Source organism: Scatophagus argus, chromosome 18 (assembly GCF_020382885.2).
Source record: "Scatophagus argus isolate fScaArg1 chromosome 18, fScaArg1.pri, whole genome shotgun sequence".
Lineage (NCBI taxonomy): Eukaryota > Metazoa > Chordata > Actinopteri > Scatophagidae > Scatophagus > Scatophagus argus.
The window spans coordinates 9,597,665-9,614,972 of record NC_058510.1 but is presented as its reverse complement, the minus strand read 5'-3'; the positions used below and the strand labels follow the sequence as shown (position 1 = coordinate 9,614,972).

The window sequence follows — 17,308 nt, the reverse complement described above, 5'->3', positions numbered from 1 at the left end:
TACCTTCTGCCATGATTTATAAAGGTTGTTCTGTGACATTAGCAGCGCACTATGTCACAAAAAAATATAAAATAAAACTGTACACATGAGCAAAACCCACACATACATTACAACTGATAAACAGCATAGCGCTTCATCATTAGGACACGTGGACTCTACAGCATAAGCAGCTCATTAAAAACCATGACCCCTGAGACATACTGTCCCTTTGCTCAGACAAATTTGTTGACAGACACTATTTGTTTAACCCAATAAAACTCCTAGCGAGGCACAAAAAGTGTAAACACATGCTGGAGCAAAGTCTACAGCACCTCTTCCTCAGATCAACTGACAAAAAGGCGAGTCAGTGCATCCATTTCAAAAAAGGCTTTTGAAAGAGAGGCAAGACTTACAGTCAGACCTGCCTAAATCCTACAGTTTGTGGGTCCTTCTCTCTTTGTGGGCTCGCTGAGCTGCATAAGTTGGGTGAGTTGCAATGCAGTGTTGCACTGACCCAAATATGCACCTCACCCCGTCCACATTACAGCGGGCCTATCAGGTGTCAAGGCTGGCTATTCATATCTCCGTCTCCCTGGTGACGACTGTAAACGCTGTGGCTAGAATAGACACTGGTAAAAGACAGATCCCTTTGACTGAAACTGCAAACACAAAGACTACACCTGTATGCAGTGATGGTATGGATCATCTCTCGTATCTTTCTCTTTTAGCTAACCTGTGTTATGATACATCTTTTGTTATTGTTTTAAAAAATCTTTTCTGAAATGATATACTCCAGCTATACACCAACAAATAAAGTTACTGAAGGTTTAAAAAACTGAGAAAATTCACTGCATTAAAAACTGATTTGATTATTTTTTGCGATAATCAGAGTGATGTTGTGAGCGTCTGCATGTCTCACCGTGTCTCCGGTGCGATAGGGCGTGGATCCTTTGCCCCCAGCGATGCTGAACCCCAGCCCCTTGTCATTTCTGATCAGGCAGGTGGAGAGCCGCTGCTGAGGCCCTGTGGGAGTGGTCTCCAAGTTGAAGGCGAGGCCGCTACTCCGTCTCTCCCGCGGGAAGTAGTCGTCCTCTGGTCTAAGGGGTGTGGTGGTGATGGCGTTCTCTGGCTCCACCATACGCTCCCGCAGCACTGTCATGGAAACTGTAGCACCGGAGCTACGGAGAGCTTCAACTGCAGTGTGGTGTTCTGCCTCGTGGAGGTCCACACCATTCACCTTGGTCAATCACAAACAGTTGGAGAGAATGACTTGACTTGCCACACTCTTAGATTAAACATCTTAAAAGAAAACAGAGGAAAGAGTTGCTTGAGACAAAAAGACAAAGTAAATAGAAAATGTTTTACCTCTAGGAGTTTGTCTCCCACTTTCACCCCTGCTCTGGCTGCAGGACCATCCTCAGATACTCTGGAAATGAAGATTCCCTGAAAACACAAACAAAAAAAGTGAATTTGTGTAACTATGACTTCTGATATGTGAAGACTCTCCAGATTCTAGGTACACATCTTACCTCATCATCTCCTTTGTAAGGCGTAGATCCTTTCCCTCCAGCAATGCTGATACCCAGGCCACCTGTTTGTCTCTGAATGGTCAGGGTGTGCTGCAAGTTAAGGAGGGGTGTGTGTCAGCAAAATGACTAGTTGAACCCCTCTAAACACCACTTAGCTCAGGACAGATTCAGCAGGAGGCATTTGCCTTTATTGTCACATCTTAAACTGTGTGATATAAGTTATGGTTGACCTCCCACCTTCTGCCAGAGGGTGGTGTCATTCTTATCACAACATCATCCCGTTGTCATGCCAACAGATGGACGGAGAGATAATGTAACCTGTCTGAGGCCTAATGTCAGCTTGAGTGGATTATTTTTCTTTAAAGACATTTTCTGCAAGCCTGATTAAACAGTGCAGTATGTTTCATAAAGGGGTGAATGCCGTCCCCATCCCTGCTTGTGAACGACTGAGCCTTTCGAGGGTGACCCCTTTCACACTCATCATCTTCACCACGATACTACCACCTGTCACCAATGAACCTGCTTCCCAGTCTTGTTTGCATTGTCCCAACTTGTTTGAAATATGTTGCTGGGATCAAATTCAGAACAAGCCAAATACTTTGAAAGATCAATGAAGCTGTTGGGGTAAAACATTAAATATGTTGTCTCTGTATTGTTTTCAATTGAGTACATCTAAAAGAATTAAAAAACATTCAAATTCTGTTTTATGTTTAACACAGCCGCCCAGCTGTTTTGGAATCAGGGTTCTAAGTGTGACGTAAAAAAACCAAAGCTGTAGCCAAATAATTTTTCATTAGCAGTAACCACTTAACTGACAGTAGACTTCAGACAAGTGAACAAACAAAAACTGTCTGAACCCTATTTAACTGGACTCACAGAGGCTCAAACCTTACTGAAAATAGGTATGTATTCGGTTTACTTGCAAGCCATGCAAAAAGGGATAGGAAAGGAGACAAATGAAGGACAAGTGGAAGGAAAAATGAAAACGTCAAAAGTAACAAAGGAAAAGAGTGTGCTGCGTCCTGGACATGGAGAAGGTTTTGGAGTTGTAGTGGAGATACTCAGCATTTGTTGTTCAGGTGGCAGCCAGTTACACTAAAGTGTGTATGCACGTTCTTCACCAAGAGTAAACAACATAGGAGAATATCTTTACACAACGCCATGAACAGAAGACTGCAAAAACAATGACGACAATGAAAATATCAAATGTCATTTCCTATAATTTAGAAACTTAGCCATGACAGTCATCTGCAATCCATACAGGTTTACAACACTGAAATTGGACTACTGAGAAGAAAAGGTCATCTGTCTTCATCAAACTGGAGCTCCTCCTCTGGCTGGCAGTCGAGTTACCTGCTATGTACCCCCCCCCCCCAATGAAAAAGTAAAGAAAAAAAAAAACACTTGGAGGATGTTGGCGGAGCAGACTTCTGACTTGCCTTGTCACAGTGCAACCAGCCCAGGGCAACACAGCGTGGACAGGGGATGAAAAGGAGCAAAGCAGCAGAAGCAGAGGGAAGGTACAGGAGCAGAGATGTAGTGTGGCAGAACCTGATGCAAGACTGGGGTTTAGACCACTTTGCCTGTGGTCAAAGGTTTGGTCATTTGGTGACATTTTAGAAAAACATGGCAGGATGACAAATATGCTTCCTAAAATTTATTTTAAAAAAATTAAAGATAAGGTTGAACTTGGCAAGGACAATACAGCTGTGGGTAGTAATAATATCTTGGAAAGGTCAGACTTTCCAACAAATGCAGCGAAGTACATGACCTCTCTCTTCCTCCTCCACTTCCAGTCAACTCTTCAAACTGTCCCATAAAATAAAAGCACTAAAAAGCACCCAAAACAAATTTTAAAATATCTGGCTGGGCACCAATAAACTATTTACTGTTTAAAGAGGTGCGTCATGTGCAAAGCTGCTGGAGAAAAATAAAAGGACACTGCTACACTTCCTGACAAACAGGTCTCACCAGCTGTTACATTAAACTGAAGGGTGAAGTCATATGATCACTGTAACATCTTGTGGATAAGAAATAAGGAGCATCACTTTTGAAATGGATAATTTTTAGAGAAGGCTGCTGACTTTGCCAGCTGAAGCTGATTAAATACATGAATGCCACAGAGAGAGAAAAAAAATATTGTTGACAATTTGCCAACTAGTACTGTTAACTGTGAAGCGCCTAACTGTGAAGCCTCACTGTAAGTGTTTGAAATCCTGCTGTCCAATGAAAAAACAGCTGCACATGGCTACTGCATCCAGTTCTGCCACACTGGCCATCTCATGAATGATTTGTGGTTAGAGGGTCCCTTGTGATTGGCTCGGGTTAACCGTGGATTTTCTGTGGATACTCTTCTTTACCTCTGAATACAGATGGGTGAATGGTTGGGTGAGTGAGGGACAAAGAGAGACAGACCGGACAGGAAAGAGTATGTACAGACCTCTTCCTCCTCAATTCGAGCAGGTTCAATCAGCAGATTATTGACTTGATCAAATGACACCCCCTGTTAGGACAGGAACCAGCGAGAGGCATGCGGATTAGTCAGGCCAAAAATATGCTCATTCGTACACTAAAGAAAAAAAACAACTTTTGTCACACTTTCCACAAACTTCACCAAACACACCCAACATTCAGTTGTCTGCTTGCAGGTTGACTTTCTAGTCCACTGGGATGGACCACCTTGAAGCAGTAGCAATCCCACAGTCACTCCCCAGCCACCAGAAGCAAATATAGGCAGAGACGGAAAGACAAGACCAAGGAGCTGAGCTACAGTGCAAAACACACATTGTCGAGAGAGCGGACAAGAGAAGGCAAAAGCTCCCATAGCAGAATAAGCCCAGCCTCCACACCACAGAAAGCAAACTCCTCCAGTAGCAAGCTGTCGTTTAGTCAACAAGGCTACTTTTGTAAAAAGAAATACTGTACAAAATTATAGTACACTTTCAGGCTACAAAAAGCCAAGATCATCTACAAGATGACTTTCCAGAAGTCATTTACAGAAAGTTCAACACAAAAGTTCTTATTAAAATCAAAGAATTTTGTCCCGGTGTGTTTGATTTGCAAAAGCAATAAAGTAACCAGTAGAATAATTTAAATATCCCATAAGAGATTATAATCATATGACACAAACAAGACTACTTAGATCTCACATTCCAGCTCTGCCAGTATATGTTCTGGTTGGTCTGAGATCAGCCACACAAACAGACCCACATTCATAAACACACACACACGCACACACCTGATTTGGTGAAATGATTTTTGATCACAGTGTTACAAAGGATTGCTAAAATCAGGATGATAAATCAAAATAATTCATTAAGTCTCACTATATACTAATGATCATTATTAAGGTTCATTTTCCATGAGCCGCACCAGAGCAGACTTCACTCACTCTCTGCACGCACACGCAATGTTACAAAATCAGAGTGTGAAAAAGTCATCCAATTAATTTTGGAGATGGTTGATAAACACAGCGAGAAGTTAAGCAATGAACCACGCCGTGTTGTGCAAGAAAGACCTGCAGCTGCTTGTGTGTAAGAGACATTTTCCTTTTGACAAAGAATTCATATCTGATGTTTTATTTGTGCATAAACAAAAATCAAGATGATCTCATGAGGTTTATAATCAGTCAGTGTGTATGCATTTTTTTATGTGTCAAAGAAATGTAAATGCTGTGAGATAATCGAGAGTATTATCAGCAAAGACATCCGAGTGTCTGTAGGTGGTGAGGGACATCTCGTCTTTGAGACAGCAAGACAAAGCAAAGCTCTGAGTAGAGACTGTTGACAAGTTTGCAAACCACAAAATGAGGAAGATGCTGCCCTCGACTTACAGCTCAAGGACAGACGTCTTCATTTCCACAATGACCCTGCATGCAGTGCCACATCCTAAATGAGTGCTCAAAACTTAATGCAACTTGCAAGGCACTAAAAGCACTCTATGCATACAGTATGAAGTGTCTGTATAGACGCAATGAGTAAGCAAAAAAATAGACTGATGTTCGATTGGACTATATTCTGTCAACATGAATAGAAAAACTTAAGCATAAAATAAGCTATGAAACTGATCTAATGCGTGATGTTATTTTATGTCCTGTTGTAGCAATTTCTTGTAAGTTTATTAAATTTCTAAAAATGCAAGTAAAGAAAATTATGTTTTTGTACTTATAGTAACTATCCTGCACTGTACTGGGATCTCTCCTTTACCTTTACTTGACTAGAGTTGACCTGATGCCGGCTGTCAACGAGCTCATCCATTCTGTGATGGTGCTGAGGGGTGCACAGACATTGCTCTTCCTCCTCTTCTTGCTCGTCCTCTGTGGCCTGTGCTGCAGAGTTGAGGCCATCGGGACTGAAGCCCTGCAGCAGCGCAGCCACAGCCTCGGGTTTGGGCAGCTTGGTGATCTTGAAGTGCTTCTTGTAGTGTGGAGTGTCCTTTCTTATCAGACGCTGCTTCTCCACAGGAAAGGCAGGCCTCTCGTCTTCCTCGTCACTCCTCTCACCGTCTTCACCGTCCTCCTCGTCATCCTCGTCCCCACCACGGATGATGGGCTCCTCTGCAAAGTGCACAGTGGGCTGCAGAAAAGAGGGGCTTAGATTTAACTCACGTGCTTCTGCTGTAGCCAAATCACCATGTACAGATGCTCACAATGTTAAGGATGTTTTAAAATATTCACCTCAATGTACTCCACCTCCATCTCATCAAGCTCCTCCTCCTCCTGAGGGGAGTGGCCGTCTACAAGGCCCTCCCTCTGCGAGGCTGCCGTCACGTTGTGTCTGTCCTCATGGGAGGTGGCCGACAGCGTGCTGTTGGACACCTGGGAGTCATGGCTCTGATTGGACAGGTCACTCAGCCGCTTTTCCTAAAACCCAAAGCAAAGTGCACCAGTGAATAATGACGCAAAACTTGAGTGACATCTTCTGGTTAAAAGTGCTTTTTGTCTTCTTATGACACTATCTAGATAGAGTACTACAACAAGAACAAATGTCTAAATGATAACCCCATATTTTGCTCATTGTGATGACGTGGATACCTGTGGATCAAGGGGCTCTTCTTCCCCATCGGGTCTTGATGTGTAAGCTTCATTCCTCCTCTCCTCAATCACCTTTTTCATCACCTTTAACTCACTAGGGTGGGGTGTGGCTCTGCGCTGCAGGCCCTGAAACAAAAAAAAAAAGCAGATTTAAAAATGACTTTTGCTTTCAGTTACAGTTCAGTTAGCTCAAACAAATGACAACAGAGATGTAGAATATCAATGTTGACAGTTAGAACTTAGACTTCACTTTATTGATCCCTTTGGAATGACTCCCTCAGGGAAATTGGAGGTCAAAACGTGAAAATTATCTGAGCAAAATGACAAGATGAGGACATAAAGCGACGCTGCATTGCTATGACTGCTCACCCTGCGCTCTGCAGCAGCCTCGTCATCCTCATCCTCAGCTTTGGTCTCATCCTGGAACTGAATGACTGACACTCGGTTCAGGTTGCTGTCTGTCCAACTGTCATCCACGCTGTTTTGCAACAAGTTCTCTGTGGAAAACGAAGGAAAAGTGAAGGGGAGAGAAAGACGTCAAGGTTAAAGCTGTGGTTTACTTTTAAATGAAAGGCTTCGAGAGCAGACTTTCAAGCCTCACAATATGTGGTGACAGTTAGCTAGCTAGCTAATAGACTGAAAACGATACATAAAAAATGTCAAGCTCCATATACAGTGTGTGACAAATCTCCTACCACTTAATACAGTGAACAAATTAAGCATTTTACATGCACCAGTTTTCAGTATTAGCAGTTACATATTCAAAACAGATTTAAGCATCAATTTCTCTGAGGTCAACAGGTGTCTGAAAACATGCCTTATTAAGATTTATCCAAGTATAAAATTAAATACTAATACAGTATTTTCATGAAATTTAAAAGACTAAGCAAGTTTACAAAAAAGGTCTAATCGATGCATTAACTAAGCGGTACTCACCAAGGCTTGGAGAAGGCTGCTGGGGCAGTAAGTAGCAGGTCAAAACTTTCTCTCCCGTGCGCTCGTCATCCTCTGTCTGGAACTTGAGCATTGGCTGCGACTGGTTCTCTGCCAGCCACATGGCCTTCAGATTGAGGTTTGTCAGGGCAAAAGGCAGGTTTTGTAATCTGAATAAAAGAAGGGATGAGGTAAGTAACTGAAATATAAGCCATCTAACATTCATATGATCCTAAATATAAAGTGTTAAATCAGAAAACTAAACTAATAATCAGAAAACTCTCCAACCTTAAGTTAAGAGTTTAAAAAAAAACAATGGCTGGAACAATGGAACAAGCACCCATATATCAGATGTACTGATAAATTTAAGTCCCCCTCCAATTAAAGATGTTTTTCTGCTTGTTTCTACAATTGAGTGTTTCAGTTTCAGCATGCAGAATGATGAATGTGCAGAGTCATTTCCATAACTTTGAATTGTGCTGTTGTCCTGATCTCCTTAAAATGACAAAACCGGAGGAGCAATGTCTCTGCAGGATGCTGGTAAAGCTCCAAGTCCATTTTTTGAGGAAGGAATTCTATTTAAATCTTTAATCTTGGCGTGAAAAGCTGCTGTGTATTATTTACAGTCCAGGAAGTTAAGTGAGGTTACCTGTTTCCAGCCACATCCAGCACATGTAGCTCAGTGGCGTCTGCAAGCTCAGCAGGAAGTTTGCCCAGGCGGTTGTCTCTCAGTGAGAGGACGTTGAGGCTGGCACAGCCGCCCAGCTCTTTGGGCACGCTGCCCAAGCGGTTACGGTCTACATTCAGGTTGGTCAGCTTCTTCAGCTTGCCCAGCGAGCGAGGAAGTGACTTTGAGGGACAGGACAAAAATTATAATAAAGCTTCACATACATTAATTAGATGTAAGTATTAATTGGGATACATAAAAGCCAGCAGTCTCAGTTCAAGGCTGCTCTAAGTGGCTCATATCTTCGTACCTGTAAAAGGTTCTCTGTCAAAACGAGTTCTGTGAGGTTTTCACACTCTCCTATTGAATCAGTCAGGTGGGTTAATCTGTTCTGGTCCACCTTCAAGATGGATAGCTGTTTCAGGCAGCCTAGCCACAAAACACAGAAAAAACACAATAATAATAATAATAATAATAATAATAATAATAAGCATTATAATAAGGCACTACAAGGAATAACACCAATAAAATTCATTCAATTAAAAACAGAACAACCACAACTGTTTTGGTTTGTGTTACTTGTCACTGGCATTATATTTCCAGTAGGGGGCAGTGCTGTTCTTACATAATGGAGCACTAGTCTGACCCACAGTGAGCCAGCCTCCAATTTTATTATGAGATGGCAATCTTTTCCCAAACACCTAAAAATATTCCCTTTGTTGTAGAAAAGCAAAGAAAAAAAAGAAAACTTTTAACACACTAATTGGTATAGGGCAAACTGTTGCTGTTCTTTCATGTCACCTAATACTGGCCTTAGCGCTGTCTTGTGCTCATTCTAAAATAATATGTACAATATATTAAATTATATGCACATTTCTTTATTACCTGTCTCTATCGCTATTTCTGGCCTAATTTTACAGTTTGCCATTCTGCTTTTCTAATACTGTCTTCAGACTGATTTGAGGCCTTTTTCATTTGAATAGAGGCAGTCCATCAGGGTGCCACCACATGGGGCTCTGACTAAAAAAGAAATTGAAACAAGCTCAACTATTGCTCCAACACAATGCAGCATCATCAGTCAAGCCAATGCATCAGGTAAATCCAAGTGCGTGGTTTGGTGGTTACATCATATTTTCACGGCCTACCTCCCAATCATGATAAAAGATAAAATAGTTGCTGCCGTGATAACTTTCCAGAGTTGCAAAATCCTGCCTGCTAGCATCACAAACCGTTGTGCTGTGTTTTGGCATCTGATAAGAAAACTCCAGGAACTTCAAACTTCTTTCCTGAATGTCTTTGAGGACAAAGCTCCTCCACTCCCAGTCTCTCACCTATGCTGTCAGGAACAACCTCCAGCAGGTTCTGTGTGAGCAGCAGGTCAGTGAGAGCCAGGAGGCCATTTAGCTCCAAGGGAAGCTCCTCCAGACGATTCTCTGACACGTCCAAACACACCAGTCTCCGGAGGTTCCCCAGCTCCTACACACATATAATAATTACCACTTGCAGTGAACCACAAAGGCAAATACAACCATTGCCTTCACAGAAAAAAGGTATGGCAGCTTTAAAGAAAAAATAAAACAGTTGTATCAAACTGTACTCACTGGCGGTAATGAGGACAACTGGTTACGGTCAAGCCATAGCTCCCTCAGGTTGGGCAGAGCCCCGAGGGTGTCCGGCTAAAAGGTGGGATGAAGCAAAGAGAAGGTAGAGGAGGGAGCACATCGGGACCATTGTGAGTGGAAATTTGCTCCATTTGTAAACAGCCAGATGCATAAAATTTGTCTAAACTTTTTATCTAAATCTTTATATCTCTGCTGTGAATAACTTAAGGAAATAGGATTTTTAAACAGCTATTTTCTTCAACACTGTTGAAGATAATCGAAAATTCAATAAACAGGCATCGCTGGTATAAAGCCTCCCATAAGCACTTGACATTGAAGTCTGAGTGATAAATGACGAGAGAATGTCAGTAAAGCAATAGTTAATGACAAATATGCAGGCAGCCAAGGCTTCGTCATTATGTCAACCACTAGCTCAGCCACCACCCTTAGCAGGTCAGGAGACATTGTTTACCCTGTCCTACCGAAGCTGGTGGGTGTATCCATTCTTATAACAGTGTTAGCTATGGGGTACAGTGCATGCAGGGCCTCAGGTCTGACAGACCAGCTCTGCTGTTTGTGAGGAGGTAAATATGTAGTCTGGGTCATTATTATTGCAGTGGGAATGTCAGGTTATTTGTGATACATAAAATATGTTATTTTAAGTCACGACTGAGGGTGCTCTTTGAGTGCTTGACAGTAGAATGAACTATATGCTCCATATTATTATGTGATTCAGGGAGACTTACCAAAACTTCCAGTTCATTGCTGCCCAGGTCCAGCTGTTCCAGTTTCACCAAAAATGAGAGTGACCTAAATATTCACAGAAAATACCACATACAGCCAGTCACGCAAAAATGCACCTTGAAAGACTTAAAAGCAGACCACAGTTATTGACAAGTGCAAAGAATGTTTTTAAACCTATGTCATTATACATAATTAGTAGTTTCTGTCATGTTCTTCTACACATCTAACTAAATTGCCCGATGAGTATAATGATCTACAAAAGCTCAAGTAATAAAGAGGAAACAGAGGTGACAATTCCTCCTGCATTATGGAATCGCTGTCATCTAGCATTGTCAACAGGTGCTTGTTGTGCTTGATGGAGATGGTGGGGAATCACAACAAAAGAGGCCAAGCACTGCTGAACATGGTTGCTGACACTTACGTGGGCAGAGACTTCAGCAGGTTCTCCCTGAGCTCCAAAGTCACCAGGTTGGCAAGGCTATAAAAAAGGAGAAAGTGAAAAGGAGGTGAGTGAATGACAAAAGAGGGGTAGGAGTTGGCAGGTGCCAAAGACAGAGGATGAGGGAGTAAGAGAGGGGAGAGCAGAGACAGGTTGGTTAGTCAGATGGCAGGTCTGTTCGTCTGGGCTGCCTGGAGTGGTGAGGGGGCTCTTCCATCTGTCTGAGCACAGTGGTGGCCCAGAGCCCAGAGACCGGCTGCCTTGGAGCCCACTGGGCGACAGAATTACAATCCTTGAAAACCTGCTCATTCTACTAATGTATCAAAGATCTGAACAAGTAGAAGACTTCCAGTGTGACAACACGGACCAGCCTGATGGCTTGATTACCATAATTAAAATCTGACATTTTCAATGAAGACAATTACTTTGACTGTCCAAGACAAAAAACGCATTTTATCTCTTCAAATGGTCTGCTACGAGCCTTTATGCGTGTGTACATACTTTCCAATGTCGTTGGGCAACGTCTGCAATGACACGTCGTTGAGTGCCAAGTGAGCCAGTGCTCGGAGTTGAGTAAAGCCATCTGGCAATCTGAGGCAGAAAGACAGGAGGGAAAATTGTGAAGAGAGACTCTTGTTGTACAATGCATAGGATCACCCGACTCATAAACACAGACACAAACACACATGCACACGAACACAGACGAGACTATTTACAGACTACATTTACATATACCCATCTGTTTAAGCATTCAACATTCAAAAAGCGCTGGCTTTTCACTCCATTGATTTTCTATAGGGGGATATTAAATGATGAAATTCCAACTTAAACAACATCGCTTGGGTGGCAAGAGAGCAGTGCAACACTGACTTCATGAAGGCATGGCATCAGCGTCCAGGCTTACTAGCATGACAATTATTCATACAGAGCCTTGTTTGATCAGAAAGCACGCACAGCATGATCTCCTCCAGGCGTTTGTTCATGCACTGTATGCAGGAAAGCAAAGTAACTAGAGCACACAAATGACACTGGTCACGCTTTGTTTCATTTTCCAAAGCTACACTGCTTCTCTCCCTCCCTTTGTTGCATCTGGCCAAACATCATCTCTCACAATGATGAATAGAGTTATGGCCCATTCCCATTCACTCACCTGGATAGGGGGTTTCCACTGAAGTCTGCAATCTCCAAAGCCCTGCAAAACTTAATGCTCTCGGGGATCTCAGGAATGTCTGCAGGAGAAAAGAGGGGGTCGGGGGAGAGACAGGAGTCAGCACCATTGATACACAGAGGGCAGGGTGGGGTGGGGGTGGGGGGGGTCATATCCTATAGAGCGAATCATATTAAGTTGCCTGTAATCACAACCAGATGGCTAGGACCAGGCAAGTGAGAGAAGGGAAGGGAAAACTGACCCAGACAAAAATAGAACATGCACGAGGGAGGATGTGGTAAAAGCGTACTATTACATTCCTTGTAAAATTAAGAGTAATCACACCTCAGCTCAGTCACAACTAAGCTCACTGGACTTTTGTATGTGCATACTGAAGTTTCATTAATTGCTGTTAATATATTTTGCCTCAATTTGCCTTTCATAGTTTGATGTGACAATTATTTACACTGTACTACAAAACAAAGAAACACATTGCTTGCATCATAAAAGCAAAGATTTTTTCGAAATGGATCATTTCTTCCTTTTTGATGAATAAACAGGCACAGGTAGAGAGACAAATTCAGTCCCACTTTTGCCTGTTTAGTCTGTTGCACATATACGAAGCACAAAAAGGAAATGTGATCTGCTGGCCTGAGCAGGTAAAGAACTTCTACTGCTGGGTCCTGGAGGTGCGGGTTAGGAAATCCCTACTGAGCCGAGCAGCCTATGACACTTAACTGGCTCAGCGCTGTCCTGCAGCAGTAGCTGACAAGCAGACAGATGGGAAAGACCCTTAGAGGACACTGCTCCCATAGCACTCAATGCAGTGTGTAGCAGAGCAGATGTGTCATATCTTCCACATAGGCCCTCCTGCCACAGTGTATCAGTTTAAGTGTGTACAACATGCAAGGACGCACAGAGGGCGAGATATTAGAGTGTTACAGTTATTGCAGTAAGTAAAGAGCGGCCCATAATGAAATAACAAGTATGCAATATTATCTTTAGCTGCACTGCAATGCTACATTTCTTGCATGTCATCCTTCTTTCTTTGCCCTCTCTTGAAGATTAATTCATGAATGTCTTCTGTGTCCTGGGGGTTGACTGGTTAATCGAGCGAAGCGGGCAGGCAAATATGGCCAAGAGAGTCAGTAAATATTTATCTAATGGCGGCTGCTTGTGTGATGATTCTCCACTTGACTGAGTCATGCTGATGTTGCATAACACCACATGTACAGGTATAACACTCTTGGTCTATTGTGGGTTTTTTTGGGGAGGGTGAGTGTCTGGGCAAGATGAGTTCATACAACAACTGACAAGTGCACAGTGAACTTGAGTATGTGTTCACGCACCGTTTCTGGAGATGTCCAGTTCCACCAGCTGCATGAAGTTGGCCACCTCAGGAGGGAGTCTCTGGATCTCATTGTCACTCAGGCCGAGCTTCCGGAGGTTCAGTAGTCTGAAGAAAGGCTGTGGACACACATGATACCATGTTAAACAAAACAGAATGTAAATATGTTCCCATGGTCATCTACAATAATGCATTCAACAACAACGTTCAACATTCAAAATTTTACAGTAATGCAATCAAATCTAGAAAACTATATATAGAAGTGGTAAAGCCAGTGACAATGCTTACTGATTAGGTCCACAACTAATAATTATACTTATTTTGAATTGAAATATTTTTTTTGATTAAACATTTGGTCTATAAAACATCGGAAATTTATAAAATTGCCATAGCTGGCATATTCAATAGCTTTCATGCAGACCAATAGTCCAAAACCTGAAAATATTCCATTTATTACATTGTCATACCTAACCCATAAACATCATATATTAAGATTTAAGACATATTTCTCTCGGCCTTAACCACAATTGTAAAATGAACAGACAACACATCCCACATGTTCGTTCAGTCGAGGGCCATCTCGAGAACCAGTTTTAAAAACATCCACTGTCATATTCCCAAGAACTCCTCTCCATGGCAACGTCAACCAAACAAAGTGGCTTTCGATAGCAGTGCAGAGGGGAGTGCTGCAGCTACAGACATGCCAAGTGCTTTCACAAGAGCAGGGTTGTTGGACGGGACATCGTTCAAAAACATTCCACCACCAGCCACTCGGTGTGTGTCATCTGCTGTTAAGATGGACAGAAAAGACAAGCTGGCGGGAACTGCATGACTAACAGGCCAAAACTATGTAGTTATTAACTCCTCAATCAGCCCCTGGTTCTGCAGTCCACAGAGGACCCACTGTCTGCCCTGTCAAAAGCCAGTCAGCCTCTAAGGCCGAAAACTCTTGAGGAACTTGCCGACTTGGGCTTTCTGGGGTAGGAATTTGTGTTTAAACCTATTATTCAGGGATGTTTTCTGAAAATAGGGAGCACAGAGACCTGCACGCTTGGAGTCTAAACCTTAATTCAAATTAAACATTAGGCTGTCAGCAAGGACCACTGCTGAAAACAACCATTGTCAGCCAATTGCCAGAAATTAATGTACTTAATTGAAAAATGCAGACAATTTCTAAGCTCATCCCGAGGGTATAGGTTTTAAAATGCAGCACTGTTACACTCCTGTTTCCAAACTGCTGCATTAACATGTAGTAAATCAGAGAAGACAAAACCTTCTTTGATGCCTATTGTCAGGTTTTTGCTTGACAGAAGCGTGAAAACACACACACATACACACCCAACATGCTGGGAGACAGCTCCACAATTATGCTGCCAAAGAGAAGAATGCTGCAGTTCAGCTGCTCGATGACAGACATTTCCTGCTCTTAACTAGTTATGTGTATTGTGTTTGGATGGGGAGTGAGGCAGCTACAGCAACATGTTTTTTTTCCACTGAATCTGTTCGAAGGGGTTTTCTGGCAGTGCAAGACAGAGCTTGTCAGTATTTTCCCAGATTTCCCCAGTATTTGACTGGTGGTCCATACTTGCATCCACACCTGATGGGGAGTAGGATGTGGGAGAAAGGAGGACATGAATACAGGAAAAGACAGAGCCAGAGAGAGACTAAGCGGGTGTGTCCCTCATTAGCAGGTGACAAGTATCAGATGACAGGAACAGGAAACAGGAGCTGTGGGCTACCACGTGACCAGGGGCAAGCCCATATGGGAACCGGCCCCCAGGAGGGGAGGCAACCTGGCAGAACAGGTGATACTTGGGGATTGAAAGCCTGTGAGGGAAAGGGTGTGTTGTAAAAACACACACCTGAAAACTCACGCTGCAGATAAAGTAACACACTTCAAAACATTATGGTAACTGATGAGCCACGTAACTGCTAATGGACCATCAGCAATTCTTTCAAGCAAACCAATCAGTGAATTCCTCTCCTCACTTGATATCAGACAGAGTTCGATCAGTGATGACAGGAAAGCTATAGAGTAATGCAATCATGCCTGAGAGCAAGTAGTTACAAACACTCACAAAGAGCTCTACTCTGTTCTCAAACCAGCTTTACTCCAGCACTAAATTAGAACAACATTTTTATCTTTTAAGCACCTTCCAGACAAACTGTAAAGTGCAGATTAACCTGTCCAATAAAATGCTATCATTTCACTTAAGTAACATACTAATATACTAGTAACATACTAGCAACGTACTAAATTTGCTGACTGATGACATACAGAACAGTCAAATACTAATTCTATAAATGAAAACCGGGCCTGATATCCCTGCTGTTTCCCACCAACTGATGTACTCTCAAATTAAACAATGGAGAACCAACACTGTTATACGGGTCAGTGGATTGTTTGGAATAACAACTGGGAGCAGTGGGATTTAATGTACTGCCACTGCCTCTTCATTGTATTAGTGAGCCACAGCAGTCTGCTCAGTCACTCAAGTAGCTTTTATAGGACTGTGCACATGTGTGTGTGTTTGTAACCACTTCTAGAGTGAGCTAGCATGTTCATAAGAACCAGTATGCTGCATTTCCTTTATAAATTTGTCACCGGGATGTTTTAGTGAGAGCCCTTGGTGGAAATGTTTGCTCAAGGAAGGGAGGGGAGCTGTGAACAGGAGGAATAAGTACAGCAAAATAGAAAGGAGTGATAATGGAGGTGGGTAAATGATAGCCACATCAGCAGAGGGCAGTGTCAAGAACACTTGTACAGCAGGCCATCTGCAAACTACAATCGCACTTATTTGTGTTACATTTAGTCACGTTCACCGACTTCCTGTCACTCTCCGATTATCTGCTGGGAGCTAAACCTCAAATACATTATTAGCTTGAATACAATTACAGATTTCACTGGGTTTGAAAATTACTAGAAACATTTGTGATAACATAAGTACACAGCTCAACCACTTTTACATTGCTCTCGCTCACCACTTAGCCAGTTTAATTTGGTCTTCAGTGGCTTCATTCCACATGGCCATGTCATTGTGAAAATATCTGTGTATTGGAATGATTGATGAAAAACGAGAAGAACCTTCTGTCTGTGTCCTCTTGATTTTAGTTCTTTGCTTGCGTTTCTAAGTTCCTTTTCTCTTCCTGTGCACTGACTCAATTAAAAAGGACAGACAACCAGAGCAAATTCCCTCACTGATGGAACAGGCTGCAGAATCATAAAGCTCAATCGGCCAAAAGCTTCCAACAAAGGCTGACATACTGCATAAACTAGGCCCACAGACGCTCTTGTTGTGTCATGGCCCTTAACGTCAGCACACACCATTGCTTACAGATTCTTAGTTTTTATTTTTTTTTTTAAGGTTTGGCTCTGGCTTTAGTAGTAGGATGTAGAATGAGTGCATGTGTCAGGGGAACAGAACAGTACATTAATGTGCATATTTGTGAGTAATGTGAGTGTTCATGTGTATCAGCAGCAGTGGGTGTTTGTTTAAGAGTGTTTACAACTGTGTTTATGAGCTCTGAAAGAGACTGTAAATTCATGGGGTGGAATGTTAATGTTTGCAGACCTCACATCACTCTACAGAAACCAATTAAAATCCGACGACAGATATCCAAGAAGCAAAGTGTGTGTCAAGTGTGCATGTGTGTGTATTTGTGATACATGTGAGTAAACACTATGTTCTGTGTATGAGTAATGTTCCACTGTAGGTGCAGTGAGCTGAGGCCTGACGTTCACAGAGGCTGCAATGTTCCAGTCAAGTGACTCCATTTAGCTTGCAGTTTCCCTCCAATCATGCAATCAGACTACAGACAGGGCAGGCTCCTTCTGCCCTGCAAATACACACACGCACACACACACACACACACACTAAATTTAACCTTT

General features: G+C 42.5%; 1 protein-coding gene across 11 annotated transcripts in view; it reads right to left on the bottom strand.

Moving 5' to 3' along the window:
- scrib (scribble planar cell polarity protein) overlaps window positions 1-17,308 on the bottom strand; it is a 60,007-nt gene that overhangs the window by 23,702 nt on the left and 18,997 nt on the right. For 10 of the 11 annotated variants that reach the window (XM_046371442.1, XM_046371436.1, XM_046371439.1 and 7 more), the window contains exons 2-19: window positions 13,421-13,538; window positions 12,075-12,153; window positions 11,426-11,515; window positions 10,907-10,963; window positions 10,488-10,551; window positions 9,742-9,816; window positions 9,472-9,616; window positions 8,451-8,569; window positions 8,123-8,322; window positions 7,477-7,643; window positions 6,910-7,037; window positions 6,541-6,666; window positions 6,184-6,369; window positions 5,714-6,082; window positions 3,949-4,011; window positions 1,509-1,598; window positions 1,345-1,422; window positions 899-1,216 (exon numbers count right to left, since the gene is read on the bottom strand). In XM_046371442.1, coding sequence (XP_046227398.1) covers window positions 899-1,216; window positions 1,345-1,422; window positions 1,509-1,598; window positions 3,949-4,011; window positions 5,714-6,082; window positions 6,184-6,369; window positions 6,541-6,666; window positions 6,910-7,037; window positions 7,477-7,643; window positions 8,123-8,322; window positions 8,451-8,569; window positions 9,472-9,616; window positions 9,742-9,816; window positions 10,488-10,551; window positions 10,907-10,963; window positions 11,426-11,515; window positions 12,075-12,153; window positions 13,421-13,538 — 2,472 coding nt within the window. The remainder of the gene's footprint in view (window positions 1-898; window positions 1,217-1,344; window positions 1,423-1,508; window positions 1,599-3,948; window positions 4,012-5,713; window positions 6,083-6,183; window positions 6,370-6,540; window positions 6,667-6,909; window positions 7,038-7,476; window positions 7,644-8,122; window positions 8,323-8,450; window positions 8,570-9,471; window positions 9,617-9,741; window positions 9,817-10,487; window positions 10,552-10,906; window positions 10,964-11,425; window positions 11,516-12,074; window positions 12,154-13,420; window positions 13,539-17,308) is intronic. The other variant, XM_046371438.1, reaches the window with a different exon arrangement.